The sequence below is a fragment of the Seriola lalandi genome, unplaced genomic scaffold (assembly GCF_002814215.2).
Source record: "Seriola lalandi dorsalis isolate HSWRI2012SDOR001 ecotype SW California unplaced genomic scaffold, Sedor1 jcf7180002050280, whole genome shotgun sequence".
In the NCBI taxonomy this organism is placed as follows: domain Eukaryota; kingdom Metazoa; phylum Chordata; class Actinopteri; order Carangiformes; family Carangidae; genus Seriola; species Seriola lalandi.
The window spans coordinates 46999-62123 of record NW_019520833.1 but is presented as its reverse complement, the minus strand read 5'-3'; the positions used below and the strand labels follow the sequence as shown (position 1 = coordinate 62123).

The window sequence follows — 15125 nt, the reverse complement described above, 5'->3', positions numbered from 1 at the left end:
GGCAGATTATTTTGATCTGGGCCTAGCTCTTCTTGTTCTGAGTACTGCGTTTCAGCTTGCCTGTGCTGAACAAAAGACAAGAAGCCAGGAAATGCACTAGCCAATCAGCAGCAGCCTTACATTTTGTCAGCGCGCGGTGGCCACTCTCAGTGTGCCTTATATCAGAGCAGTGAGTTGGACAGCTTGGAGAGCCGTGGCTATGCTCTGAGCAGGGTGAGGGCTGACAGGGCTGTCCTCCATGTTTTAATAAGCATTGACATATCACACAGAGTTTTTAGCCATGCATCCACAGAGGTAAGCCTTATTTTGATTCTTTCACATATTCTGCTCTGTTGATAAGGCACCAGCCACTGTGTGTGATCCGTGCCTGAGTACTAATACATGTTTGTCTGACAGACTGGGGGAGGGGGAAGAGTATTTGTCACCCCACAGCATAGAAGTGGAGCTTGGAAAGAGAGCATAGCATGGTACAGTACAACAGACTGTCTCTGCTAAGTGGGTGGCTGTCTGAACACGTACAGTAGAAGGCCACAGGTCAAGTGTAAGGTCACTGTATATTCACAGAATACTGACTGAGAGAACATGCTTTGTTTTGTCAAGATTAAAAGAGGACTGAGTTTTTGGTGCTTCCCCTGGCCTGTGCTGTCAAGATGGCAGGCCTGGTGAGGGATCTAGGCGGGATGGGAGAGACAGGGAGCAGTGCAGAGGGGAGTCCCCAGAGGAATTAACAGATGGTAAACTGACAGCACAGCAAGTTTAATTTAGGCCTCAAACTGGCATGAGAGAGCAAGGCAGCAGGGCACTGATGTTAATTGTTTGCCAGACGAATGAAGAACAGACTGTAAAACTGTCTAGTTGCCTAATTTTGCTACACCTCACCCAAAATCTAGTTCCCCTCACCAAAATGCCCATATTACTTGGTGAATAAAAAACATGCTTTTTACATCCCCAATCCTGTAAGCTGCTCACCAGTTTTCTAAAATACCAATTATCTACAGACTAAATATGCCATAGCAGCTTATTTATCACAGGGTTGGAGGAACTGCCTGAGCCTAATGGTGTGCACTGCCTCCCAGTGTTGTTCTCTGCTGCCGAGTGTCAGCCATTTTAGAGAGCTTCCCCTTTCTGTCCCTCTGCTCCAAGCACACTGGGTATTTGTATGTAAGAGAGAAGGAAAGAAGAAGGGAAGGACTTCCTCTGAAAAGGCTCTGCATAGAAACCTCATCTCATCAGAGAGGCTTGAAAACCTGTTTGAAGTCGACAAGGTTTGATTGAATTCTGTTTATATATAATGATGTTGGTGTTGGTTTTCTGTGTGCATGAATCAGATAAAAATCATTCAGTTTAGTTCATGATTGTATCTATTTCAGACAGTTTCTCAATATTGTTATTCTTGAACATTTGATATATTTCAGGTGGAATATGTGATATGTGTTTTGTCAATATTAGTGGATGATGTCTGACAAAGGTTTTGTTTTAAATATATCCAGGGGAACTATGGCCTGGATATAATGGTGCACATAATGTTGCTTGACCAGGGTTCAGGAGCTGCCTGCAGTCACTGAGACAGCAAATCCCCCTCAGTGTTCTCTGAATGGTGCTTGGTAATGCGTTTAATCCCCTCATTCCACTATGGTGTGAGGAATGGTGTAGGCACACTTAAATCTGCATTACACTGACACAAACAGTCTGTTTAGTTTGGTGTCTCAGAAATACCCACCAGCTGACCTTGGACTTGCCTAGATTATGTAGTTGGCCTTGACGTTTTGACCAAGATTTGCTTCTGTTTTGAAGGATGAATTGTACTGAGTTGTACTTTTTTTTCACCAATGTGTTTGAATTGTGGTGCATTGTTTGTATTCGTGCTTTAAAGATCTATATTGATTAAATAAAATGGCTATAGTTGGTCAAACTGAAAGATGGAAAAAGGTATAGCTTTGCTCTCTGTTATATATTATTTTTCAGCTTACTGTTGCTCACATTTAAATCTCCAGGCAGATATTGATTATGAGGCAGTACATGCTGAAGAAGAAGTGGATCGAGAGGGAGAGATTTACGCCTTCCACAATATCTGGGAGGCCTGTGACATTTTCAGTCCTGTCTTTGTGTCCACTATTAGGGCCCATGCTGCATATCAACATGCTGGGGTACATAATAAGCTGCATGTGGTCCTTTATAGCAGATTTGACTGATGCTGTGTGTATGTGTTGTGTGTGTGGTGCACACAGTGGTCAGGGAGAGAGAGAGTCTTCAAAATGGACGCCATACACATAGACTGGCTGAGAGCACAGCGAGGGAGGGAATCTGATCCTCTCCCTGTCTAGCCCGTAGAGCTACATATTACATGTCTGATAAAAGGCACATGACTGGTATATTTCTGTATGGGGTTTTAAGGGAGTGAGAGACTTGGTTTTCAGTAGGTTTTAGCAACAGCGAGGAGCAGTCCTCTCTGCATTGCAGCACTGTGGCTGAGGAGAGCGGGGAGAAGAGAGCCTGTGTGGCACACTGAGGCTGAGCACCCAATCAGGCATCTCCGTGTGGTGCTCGAGCCAATCGGCGGTCTGCAGCCGAGGTTAAAGATTGACAATTGCAGGAGAGAGCAGCAGGGAGAGAAGGCCTTCTGGGAAACCTGGACCCATCTATTCCCTCATCCCCCAACGCCCTCAATAATTGAAAAAGATTAAAGAATAGGCTGAAGAGTCTGTATGTGAGTAAGGAAAAAGGTATGCTGTTGATTTCCTACATTGAAGCATGAATGTAATGGAAATGGTGGGTGTGGGAAGGGATGTTTTAGCAGGTTACAATAGGCTGTATTGTGTGCTCTGTGCTCTTTGATTTAAAAATGTTTGTGTCAGGATGGGCAGCATTGATTTTCCTCCTCGTCCCTGTCCATGTCTTTCTCTTTGCCTCTTGTTGCTGTATTTCCTGGCAAGGACAGGACAGGATGTTGCTGGGTTAGATTGTCTGAGGCTGTCCAGACAGCTTAGATGAGGAGGCCAGTAAAGCCATTTCACTGCACTCCTGCCTATGTCTGCAGACTGGCTGTGTTTCTGTCTGTCATTTCATCCTTATTTGGTGATGGAGGAGGAGGGGTGCGGGGGTTGATGAACAAAATAATTGAAATGGAAGCAGTATTTTTGTTTTCAGTGAATTACTTTTTTTAATCACACAATACTTTAAAATGATGCTTTGCTCAGGAGTAAGTGAAATGAAAATTGGCAAAATTGAAGCCATCTGAACAGTGAGGCCGGTGCATCTGCTGTGGCGTCAGAGAAAATGGCAACAATAATAGGATCGACAACAGGGCGCCTGCAAACCAAGGTGAATCATGTTGAAGTGATACTGAGAATAACCTGTTGGGCAGATTTTCAATAAAAGGTGATTCATAGCACGTTGTCATGGATGTCAGAAGGTTCAGACACTGTAGATTGTGCTGTTCTGTGTTCTCATGTTTACTATTTATAGACCTGTGGCCGGTGGAGAAAGGAGCCTGCTGTTTATAATCTGAGAATGGCTACGCATTGAGCTGCCATTGCTCTAGTATTGGTTAACTTTTGCTTTAATTGCGGTTGAGATATTCTTTTAACATTTGGGAGATGTGCATGTGTTGCCTTCAAGCTGTTGATGTGGTTTGTGTGATGTAATTGTTGTATTATCAGTATTTTCAGCCATGATGGTTTTCATACAGTGTAGGCTTACACTTACTTATTTTGTGATAATTGTTTTGATGTGAATTTCAGCAAAAACAGATGTTTTTGCCAACTGCACACAGTGCTGGTGGGATCAGAATTTACAAGTCATTTTTCAGTATTTCACCATCCTGCATTAGAAATAGTGATTTGAAGATGTGTTTTAATATAAATTTTTACAGAAGAGTTATGATGCTTCTGTTCCAAGCTGGGCGCCGCATATCTAACCAGAATTATATTAGTGTCAAGAGAGAGCCTGTTGGCAAAACTGACCTTTCTTGTCTAGAGCAACTGTAAGGTAGTAGGATGAGGGGAATGTATTAACAGTTAAAGACTGTTTAATATCAGACCTCTGCAGGAATGTATTACAGTCTTAACACTGAAAACTTGACCATTTGCATTGTGCACAACTTTTCGAGGGTGCTTATTTTCTGCCTTTATCTGACAGAGTACCATAGAAAGCTGACAGGAAATGAGGGGCTGACATTTTAAACCCCTTGGTCATCAGGATACCCCCATTATAGCATAATTGTAAAGAACATGTTGTTCAAAGGAACAATTTCAAATAACTTTTTTTTTTAACTTAATGATATAGCATCAATAATAGATATGAGATATCTTCAGCTATAGGTTATATTTGACTGTCAAACCTTTGACGATAATCTTTTCTGCATCAGTGTGGCAGAGGAAGAGGGAAAAGAGACAACAGAAGGAATGGAGATCTCAACACGATCCAAAGGTAACATACCGTCCAATTTGTTTTCAAATAGGTTGGCAAAGCTTTATTTCTATTCTTATGAAATTCTGTGATTCGTAAAGTGGTTTTGTTTGGGTTATTTTGGTTTTACATTATACAGTATGCCACCATGTTTACTCATGTACACACCCAACTGTGTGAGTACAGGAAACCTCTGGTGTGCCATTTCTGGTATTTGTTTCTGCTTTGAAAAGGCCATGAGTGTGCTCTCCCTGGTTTGTGTAATCTCTGAGTTTTGTCCGTAGTTTCAGACACAGCGTCAACAGAGCGGATGGCCCAAAAACGAAAGATGCCGAGTCCCTCTCACTCATCGAACGGTCACTCCTCTGCTGAAACATCCCCATGCCCAATGAAAAAGAAGAAGAAACCTGGTGCTGTTAGCAGCAGCAAAGACCAGGTAACAATCAAAGCAAAACCACAATCCAAATGTAAACAAAAGGGTCGCACCAGCCCCACTCCCAAAAAACAGGATTATACCTGCAAACACACACAAACTGGTTGATATTTAGACTTACACCACACAAAAACGTAATAATTCACAAAAGTTAATATTATTTTTTTCGATGATAAACTTATGAGATTCTTTTTCATCATCAAGCAGTTGAGCTCTTTAATGAAAGGTGTACAGTTACAGAAAATACACATTAGACCTTTAATCTATCCTAATTAAAGGGTCAGTTCAGTCAACTCCCTAAGAACGTACTTTGCCTCTGTCCCTCTGTAGCACTAGCAAGCCGGATGTTTTTGGTTTGTCAAAAAACCTGTCAAAAAAACTACTTAGCTATTTATACTATCATTATATATTAATACTAATTATTAGCTTAGCTTGGCATTAAGCTGATTATGGTACATCCAGACCTTCAGGAAATTATAATTGTAAGTGTACTGATATGATCTATAGCTTGGGTGTAGGTGTCGATAGAGCTCATTTACAGCATTTGCAAAAGTATTTATTTGTTCAGATACCACAACTAATACTTTAAATGACACAATCATAATAAACTTCTTTTGCTGTGGTGAAAAAATGGTTGGTTGTGATCAGTAATTCATATTCTGTCAATATTTTAAGGCCTGTATTAATTCAGGGTAGGTTCACTGAGCATGAATGCTAATTTGCAGGAATGCCTTGCCACATCAGCACTAATTTCATATAGTTACATGCATCCAAACCTGGAAGATGCCCAGTACAACCAACTATTAGTCACTGAGCAGCTCCACTGGAGCATAAGTTCTTTAACTTGAATTCATTACATTTATTGTAAAAAGTGCTTTGTTTTGTCTGTAGACTTTTAATCCTTCTTAAATTACCCCTTCTGCCCTTGACTTTCACCAGTGGTATAGAGTTTGCTCCTAGGATGGGACAAAGTGATTATATGACATTATTTCTATATCAGTAGCACCATATGTTCTATTGTGATACTGAAGCAGAGGTATTTCTTTCATTTATCCAGACAATTTAGCTCTGAACTTTTCTATTTTGGTAGTTCAGACCTGAAAGAGTCATACTGCTTATTTCCAACTCTGTTATAAATTTGATTCCTCCCTCTATCAGGGGCTAAATATGGTGATGGAATTACAATAAACCATAAGTTACCTTGTGATTTCAACCTCTAGTCTACTCCATTTAGATTTAATTCTTGAGGTTTTTGATGCACAGTATATTGTGAATTGTAAAATGGTAATTAGCTGTATCCAAAGCGCTTTACAATTACTTCTTACTTAACATTGTGCAGTATAGCCTATTAATGTGTTATGTTCTGTACTATTATACAGTGTTATGTTTAGGATTGACATATGAATAAACATTGTTGATGTAATTGTTCAATCTTATTGACCACTAATGATAACATAAATTCAGTGTTCATATTATCACTCAGCATTGGCATTTCCAGAGCTTTATACTCTGTTTGAGGACTTAGTAGTGAGTTTTGAGGAAATGCTATCTGTGCATCACTAATTAAAAAAACTGCTTTTTTAAAGCAATCTGAGAAATCACATGATTACTTATGTCATATCTTTCAGCTTGTGTTTTTTAGGTGCATGCTTTGTTGCCTTTGTGCTTAAAGCAGTTCACAAATGCACAATAGCTAAATGATTTCTAGTATCGTACACTTGGCACATTTGGTTGTCCTTTGTAAATGATTAGTAGCCACTGTACCTATCTGAGCTTGTGTCAGTTTAATCAAGGCTGTCCACACTGTTTACCCTCCTGCACATTGGTGATGGTTGTGTCCTAAACACAGACTGAAATCACAGGACTGAGCAAGTCATATGACTTAGAATAAATATATAGACCTTTTGTCTGTTGATGTCATTTCTATCACAAGTTTGAAAACAATGCGATGTTGACTATTAAATCTCCACTGTTACAGCATACTCATGTACCAGCAGGGAGAGTGTAACAATTGTACTTTATCAGGGCTCACAGCAGTCTGTGTTGTGGACTTCCTGACTTTAATGTACCTTTTGTTGATTTTGTGCATGTCTGCTTGGCTTTTCTAATCTCTGGCCTGATTTTGACCTTCCCCAACTTTGTGTTTCTTTTGCCTGCATTCCAGTCAGAACTAAGACATGGTCCCTTTTACTATGTGAAGCAGCCAGCACTCACCACAGACCCTGTTGATGTTGTACCGCAGGACGGCAGGAATGACTTCTACTGCTGGCTGTGCCACCGCGAGGGCCAGGTGCTCTGCTGTGAGCTCTGCCCCAGGGTGTACCATGCCAAGTGCCTCAAACTACCAGCCGAGCCCGAGGGCGACTGGTTCTGTCCGGAGTGTGAGGTATTCACCCAGGACTGTGCATAGTGTGTGGGTGTTGGGAACATATTTCGAAGCCTGTGGTCAATACCTATTGTGATATTTGTTTAATTATGCAATATAATGGGATATAAACAAAGTGTTCAACTCGTTTCCTCTTGATGTCTTTTAGAAAATAACAGTTGCAGAGTGCATAGAGACTCAGAGCAAAGCCATGATGATGCTAACTATAGACCAGCTGTCTTACCTACTAAAGTTTGCCCTTCAGAAGATGAAACAACCAGGTGTAAGTATTCTGGGCCCTCTGTTTTTATAGGAAATTCATGCTACCAAACTAATTATACAGTATTAGGGCACGTAGCGTTGTCACAGATGGGTTACTCTGATTATTCTCATTTAGATTTCTGCCTTTTCTAACTTCGTACTTCAGATTTATCACTTGGATATTGGCATGTGATCTTTTCTGGCAGTCTTGATTTTGAGATTGCCTTTGCAACCAAAAGACACTCCTTTTTTCTGATCATCGTATTCCCATCAGTTGTGCTAGATAATATCTGCACCCTGATGTATAACCTGTCCACATACAGTATCTGTCCAGCATGATATATTATCAATTCGCATGTGCTAATGATGTCTAATAACAGAACTAACAATCACAGTCATTGTGCTATAATGGGCCTGTCATGGCTGGAAACCATGAAGGTAAACATGCTAGCTGGTGGTGAGGATACAGCTGCCCCTCTCACTCTCTTTCAGGATCATCCCCGCTTGTCATCTCGCTCCCCCCATGCAGCTTCCACGCAGAGAAAGACTTTTAATTGGGTAATCAATTACACCACTAACAAGACCCCGTCATGATTTTCTCCTCCACTGGTTTTCCTCCTTTTGTTTGAAGCGGCTTTTAGAGTTTTAAGTAGTAGCATAGTGGTAGCATGTTGATGTGCGGTAGAGGGGAAGGTTGTGTAGTTAGTTTGGCCTGAGATTTTGTTTACGTTCACACTTTTTTTCTTTCTACTCAATTTTATAGACTGAACCCTTCCAGAAACCTGTCTCTCTTGAACAGCATCCAGATTATGCAGAGTACATTTTTCATCCTATGGATCTTTGCACACTTGAGAAGGTACAACAAAAGCTGTCACACATTTATTTATTTGAAATGATAAATATAGAGACGAACAATACGGGACATGAACAATATGGGAAATGAGCATCTTTTCATTTTGCACTGCAGAATATCAAAAAGAAAATGTATGGCTGCACAGAGGCCTTCTTGGCAGATGCGAAATGGATTTTGCATAACTGTATTATATACAATGGAGGTATGTTGCATATTCTTGGCACCATATGAACCAATGAATATTGTACTATTAATGAGAATATTTTTTCCATTATTGGTATATATCAAATATAGTGTATTCAAAATCATGGTGGTGGTTAAGATTGATGTTCAATTTAATTTACTACTATACTTCAATGTCAAGAACTTATTTTGTCAGGTTTTAATTATTTTCTCAAAATCACTAATATGGATAACATGATATGATCATAACAATACAATTCCACTGACAATTGGCAATAATGTTGAATTACCACTTTGTCTAGTGTATATGAAGAGTTTAACTCAAATTTATGTCCTTGTTTCAGGCAATCACAAACTGACAGCTACAGCTAAAGTAATAGTAAAAATCTGTGAACATGAGGTGAGTCTGTGTCAGAAAAGAGTTTATATTTAAGCCAAATTTGGATTTGTTAATTAATTTAAGACAGTAGAAATGACAGCTGAAACTCATTTTTTGTTTTTTGTTTTTTTGCAGATGAATGAGATTGAAGTTTGTCCTGAGTGTTATCTGTCTGCTTGCCAAAAGAGAGACAACTGGTTTTGTGAGCCTTGTGTAAGCTAGTACAGTAACTTGAAGTTTCTGTTGATGATTCCACCAGATTGTTTACCCATTCAAACATAAATCACTGGAATACATCCACTTAGTTCCAGTGTTTTACTGTATGTCTGCAGAGTAACCCACACCCTCTAGTGTGGGCCAAACTGAAAGGATTTCCATTCTGGCCTGCTAAAGCTCTGCGGGACAAAGATGGACAAGTGGATGCTCGTTTCTTTGGTCAACATGACAGGTATCAGCCCTTTGTGCTTCAGTTACTCTGGCTCAGAGGCACTTTTTTAGGTTTTTCTAACAATTATGATGTGATTTTTTGTCCTTCAGGGCATGGGTTCCTTTAAACAACTGCTACCTCATGTCCAAAGAGATTCCATTCTCTGTGAAGAAGACCAAAAGCATCTTCAACAGTGCCATGCAAGAGATGGAGGTCTATGTGGAGAACATGAGGAAGAAGTTTGGAGTGTTTAACTATGCCCCCTTTAGGACACCCTACACTCCTGACAACAACTTCCAGATGCTGCTAGATCCCTCCAACCCCTCGTCCACCCCAGTCAAATCTGAGAAACAGGAGAAGATCAAGCTGAGCTTTGATATGACAGCATCACCTAAGATCCCTTTGACCAGGACCATGTTGTCTGGGGCTGGGGTGGGAGGTGGCACCGTTGGGCGACGGTTCCCTCTCAGTGACATGCCTCGCTCCCCCATGAGCACCAACTCCTCTGCTCACACCGGGTCAGATGGCGAACAGGAGACAGCAGACAAGTCGCAGGGCAAAGGCCCAAACAGCCAGTACAGTGCAGGAGAAGAGTCCATGGACTGTACAGGTATTCCACCAGACACATTTTAGTATAGCAACAAGTATGTTGTGTCTAATGGGAGAAGACTTGTTTAAAAGTAAATATTTTTGAACAGCATCACCTGCCCATCCACGACCTGGTCCTGCAGGCAGTTCATTGGACAGCCCTAAGCCATTCCACTCTCAAGCTCCTGGCCTCGCCAAGCAGGAGAAGACACCACAGACAGGAAGCATTCTGAACCTCAATTTAGGTGAGACTTTAATTCCAAGTATGTAATATGCATTCAAGTGTTTAATAATGTCCATTCTCTATGAGTGAATACAGGTCACTATGGGACATGATTCTCCTAGAAATTATAAATTGTAATGAACAAAGAAAAAAGATCTTTCTCTTGTGCACATATTGCTGTTTGAAATTATTGTACATTGTATTCTTCCAGATCGGAGCAAAGCAGAAATGGACCTAAAAGAGCTTAGTGAAACAGTTCAGCAGAAGCAAGGAGCCACACCAGTCCTTACTTCTCCAAAAAGACAGATTAAGAGCCGTTTCCAGCTGAACCTGGACAAAACCATTGAGAGTTGCAAGGCACAGTTGGGTCAGTACAGAAGAAATTGAAAGAATGTACAGAAAATAGACATTTCTGATTTATTTATTTGCTAAGGAAACACATTTTGGATAGAATGTGTCTGTTAATATGATGTCATCATATGATTATATCATTTTGTCCAGTTCTAAAACATGTTGAATAGCCATGTAGTATCCTCCCTTCTCCTCTGCTCTGCAGGTATCGATGAGATCTCTGTGGATGTGTATAAAGGTGTTGAACACAGTGACTCAGAAGACTCTGATAAATCTGACTCGAGTGACAGTGAGTATGCCAGTGATGACGAGCAAAAGACCAAGGATGGCCAGGACGCAGCACCAAATGATGAAGCCCAGAAGGACCCTACCAAAACTAAAGTCAAAGACCAAGCTTCCCCAAGCCAAGATAAGGAAGGTAAAGCTGATACACCTGTGGCATCTGAGTCGGCAGCAGCTGATGCCACTGCAACAGTATCAGATGCTCCAACTAAGGAGAAAACAAGCTCTGATTCAGAGAAAGAGAGCCCAGAGAAGACCAAAGCCCCTCCAGCATCACCTGCTCCCAGAGAGAAGTCTCAGGTGAAAGAAGAAGCAAAGCAGCCAATGCCAGTGGAGGACTCTGACTCTGAGAGGGAGCTGGTCATCGACCTTGGAGAGGAACAGGGAGGCAAAGACCGGAAGAGGAGCAAGAAAGAAACAACCCTTGCTAAAGAGTCACCTGCTGGTAAAACTGAAGGTGAGAATTGTAATTTTCTCACCTCATCCCATGAGAAATAAACACTGAATGTTATGTCACATAGAAACATCAGCAACTATGAATAATGTGGGTACTTTTTTCCTTAGGCAAAGCCCTGACCCCATCCACTGTCCCGTCTCAAAGCAGTGCAGCTCTTTCCACACCCTCCAGTGTTTCCACACAGTCCTCAATGGCCATTCCCGTCACCATGGTCTCCTTCACTACTCCCTCTCCCGCAACCATAAGTCTTTCAACTGTGTCCAGTGCCACAGCAACACCCCCCTCTTCCTCCTCCTCCTCCTCCTCCTCCTCCTCTTTGACCTCCACAACTCCAGCTTTGAAGAAACAGCGCCCTCTGCTGCCCAGAGAGACAGTGCCAGTGGTGCAGAGAGCTGTGGTGTGGAATCCCACTGCCAAGTTTCAGACTTCCTCACAGAAGTGGCACATGCAGAAGGTGCAGCGTCAGCAACAGAACCAGCAACCTGTGGCAACCACTCAAACTCAGGCGTCGTCACCCAGGCAAGGCCAGACTCAAGCGGTGACCCAGACACAGGCAGGGAACGTCTCGACAGCGGTATCCTCATCTTCAGCACAGCAGTCTTCACAAAGCACACGCTATCAGACCAGACAGGCTGTCAAAGGTAGATAACATGGTTTTAGCCACAAGTACGAATTGACTTAGAGTGTGGGTCAGAGGTGTACAAATGTTTGAGACCCATGGTGTGTACAGTATATATGTTAAATAAATCATCAGTTGGAATATTACCAGTTTTTACTCCACAGCAACCTTTGTACATGTGAAACATTTCATCAGTTTGTCCATAATGATGTTGTTGATTAATAGCTTTTTTTTTTATTATTCTAGCTGTTCAACAGAAAGACACTCCACTCAGCACGTCCACATCTGCTGTCACCCTGGTATCCAGTAGTCCAGCTTCTGCTGCCATGATGGCAACGTCAAGTCTAGGCACAGCTGCTTCATCTTCACCAGTGGCAACAGACCAGTATATCCCCACGGCGTCAGCGGATGTGGCTGCAGACATCGCCAAGTACACAAATAAAGTTAGTATAAGTTTTTGCCCTGCAAGGTGCCATTTCCAGTGGTCACTTATTGGGCTGTATTGCATTCGGTGAAACTTTAGTATTCATTTTGATAGTCTCATAAACTCTGACATAGATTCTAAAATAATGTTTAAATTATACGTAGTTGTATCCTAAGCAGCTGCACGGTGGTGCAGTGGTTAGCGCTGTCGCCTCACAGCAAGAAGGTTCCGGGTTTGAGTCCCGGCTCGGACGCGGGATCTTTCTGTGTGGAGTTTGCATGTTCTCCCCGTGCCTGTGTGGGTTCTCTCCGGGTACTCCAGCTTCCTCCCACAGTCCAAAGACATGCAAATGGTGACTAGGCTAATGGGATACTCTAAATTGACCATAGGTGTGGCTGTGAGTGTGAATGGTTGTCTGTCTCTATGTGTTTGCCCTGCGATGGACTGGCGACCTGTCCGGGGTGTACCTGCCTCTCGCCCGAAAAGATGCTGGGATAGGCTCCAGCCCCCCCGCGACCCTACTAGAGGATAAGCGGTAGAAAATGGATGGATATCCTTGGCTTCAGATTAATGTTAAGTTAGAAACCATTTTACTGTAGCTTTCAAGCTACACACATGTTTGACTGCCACACTGAATGAATTTAAGGAATACAAGGTAAAAAACTGCGGGTTCATATATTAATCTTGTCCATTCATATATTATTGTGGTCTCTTTTTCAGATAATGGATGCAATCAAAGGTACAATGACAGAAATCTACAATGACCTTTCCAAGAGTACTTCAGGGAATACAATAGCAGAGGTAGGAATTTACTCTCTGCCTTTCAGACACCAGCCCCTTTTACACAGCCTGTTCAAGGCGGGAATGTTGCGCCTTTATTTCACCTCGCTGTTCTGGATAAAAGGTATGAACACAAAATGAGTGCCTTTATGCTGGCAGTGCAGGTAGTCACAGAGCTGGATTGAGATCTCTGTAAAAGGGAGAGTTAGCATGTCGGGACAGACGCTGACCTTTTGTGTTACCCATCAGCCCTCTGATTCCAGAATGACGGCACGCTATCTAAAATCACACTCTGATGCAACATTATGCAGGCTTTGGTTGGTTCAGTAAAACAAGCAAAGGTGGCATGATGAGGGGCTACTAAGTATGATTGAGATCATAACGGTGGCTTTGCATATGACCCTTTACTTACCCCGGCATGCCCATGTGTTTTTCCTACAGATAAGACGACTGAGAATCGAAATAGAAAAATTACAGTGGTTGCATCAACAAGAGTTGTCAGAAATGAAGCACAATCTTGGTGAGACTTGGGGAATGTGTAAAAAATATGCATATGCAATTTGCATCTACATGTCTTTTCCCAAAACAGTGTAATGAGTTCTACTTGGGCTCGATCATGTTTGTGTATTTCAATTTTAGAGCTGACGATGGCAGAGATGAGACAAAGTCTGGAGCAGGAGAGAGAGAGGTTGGTGACAGAGGTGAAGAAACAGATGGAGCTGGAGAAGCAACAGGCAGTGGATGAGACAAAGAAGAAGCAGTGGTGTGCTAACTGCAGGAAAGAGGCCATCTTCTACTGTTGCTGGAACACCAGCTACTGTGATTACCCCTGTCAGCAAGCCCACTGGCCAGAACACATGAAATCCTGCACTCAGTCAGGTAACAGCACGTGCCAGCATCAACATGCTGTTGATGACATTCACACAAACAAGGACTATTCTGTCTGAATGTCTCCTTTCCTTTGCTTGCCTGTATAATCGCCAGCCACATTACTACTGACATTTTCATAGCTGTAATACATTTTTTTCACTTTTGCTCTATTTGTAGCCACAGCCCCACAGCAAGAACCTGAGGCTGAGTCCACAGCAGACCTCCCAAACAAAGGGTTAGGGCAGACTAGCAGTGGCCCAAACCCTCTCAGAGACACGCCAGTCTCTGCACCACCAGACAAAGACTGTGACGTGGAGAAGAGTACTGACAGTGTTGCTGTCACTTTGTCATAACGCAACTTACCATACTTGAAAATGTAAATGTATATATTGTTTTTTCACTACAAGGATATGTGCATGTAAATTGTTCTGTTCAAGCGGTTATTAAGGGAGCAATCCAAATTATTTTTATTTTTATATTTTTGTTTGCCTTTCTGGGCACACCAACTGCCCCCAGTTCACATGGTCTTTGAAGCATTTTAAATGTAGAAACAAGACTGGCAGCAGATAGTTAGTAACCACTAGAGGGGGTAGTTTAAAAAATGTATACTGCATATTCATGCACTTTGTTGCAGTCTATAGAGAGTTGTCGGTATAAAGATCTTAAGAGCATGCTTGAGTGTCACAAAACATACACATAGTGTAAAGGACAACAGTTTAACAGTTTCAAATTGCAAAAATGTAAACCATGTTAATGGACCACCTCAGTTTTAGATTAGAGGACTGTTGACAGGAATGTCTGTAAATGACTTATTTTGTATTCTATGTTAATTTATTTGTTATTCTAATGTTGCCTGCTGTATACTGCAAAGAAAATAACAAATACAAACATTTTAAATGAGCTGTTTCTATGGATATACTGTGGTCTAATTAGTTATGAAGCAGTCTGCAATCAAATAGCATAGGTTCAATTTCATTTGTAGGTTGAGTAGGTAAGCAGTGTTTAATCAGACAACTTAATTTCTGAAACTCAATTTCAGATAATGCAGTCTTGAAAATGTGTTGCTCTCAGACAGCAACTGTAACAGCAGTAGCACGTTAATATTTGTGAACTCTGTATATCGGAAGGCCTGAAGAAGAGGTTTATTAGGGCAATAGACTAAATACAGATTTAAGAAGGGTGTGTGCGTGTGCGTGCGTGCGTGTGTGTGTGTGTGCGTGTGT

At 41.7% G+C, this 15125-nt stretch overlaps 1 protein-coding gene across 5 annotated transcripts; it reads left to right on the top strand.

Moving 5' to 3' along the window:
- The first annotated feature begins 153 nt into the window (after nucleotides 1–153).
- Nucleotides 154–14802, top strand: zmynd8 (zinc finger, MYND-type containing 8). 5 transcript variants are annotated; one of them, XM_087171900.1, is made up of 21 exons: nucleotides 154–294; nucleotides 4367–4428; nucleotides 4692–4843; nucleotides 7083–7226; nucleotides 7375–7488; nucleotides 7959–8024; nucleotides 8230–8322; nucleotides 8434–8521; nucleotides 8847–8902; nucleotides 9017–9094; nucleotides 9214–9329; nucleotides 9419–9918; nucleotides 10007–10141; nucleotides 10331–10486; nucleotides 10676–11209; nucleotides 11317–11850; nucleotides 12075–12271; nucleotides 12973–13053; nucleotides 13474–13552; nucleotides 13672–13911; nucleotides 14080–14802. In XM_087171900.1, the coding sequence occupies exons 1-21, from the start codon at nucleotides 281–283 to the stop codon at nucleotides 14253–14255; spliced, it is 3615 nt and encodes a 1204-aa protein (XP_087028026.1). In that variant the 5' UTR covers nucleotides 154–280; the 3' UTR covers nucleotides 14256–14802. The 5 variants fall into 5 exon arrangements, with proteins under 5 accessions (XP_087028026.1, XP_023254784.1, XP_023254785.1 ...); XM_023399016.2 differs by having other exon boundaries at nucleotides 7005–7226; XM_087171898.1 differs by lacking the exon at nucleotides 154–294 and adding an exon at nucleotides 318–1265 and having other exon boundaries at nucleotides 7005–7226.
- The last annotated feature ends 323 nt before the right edge of the window (nucleotides 14803–15125 follow it).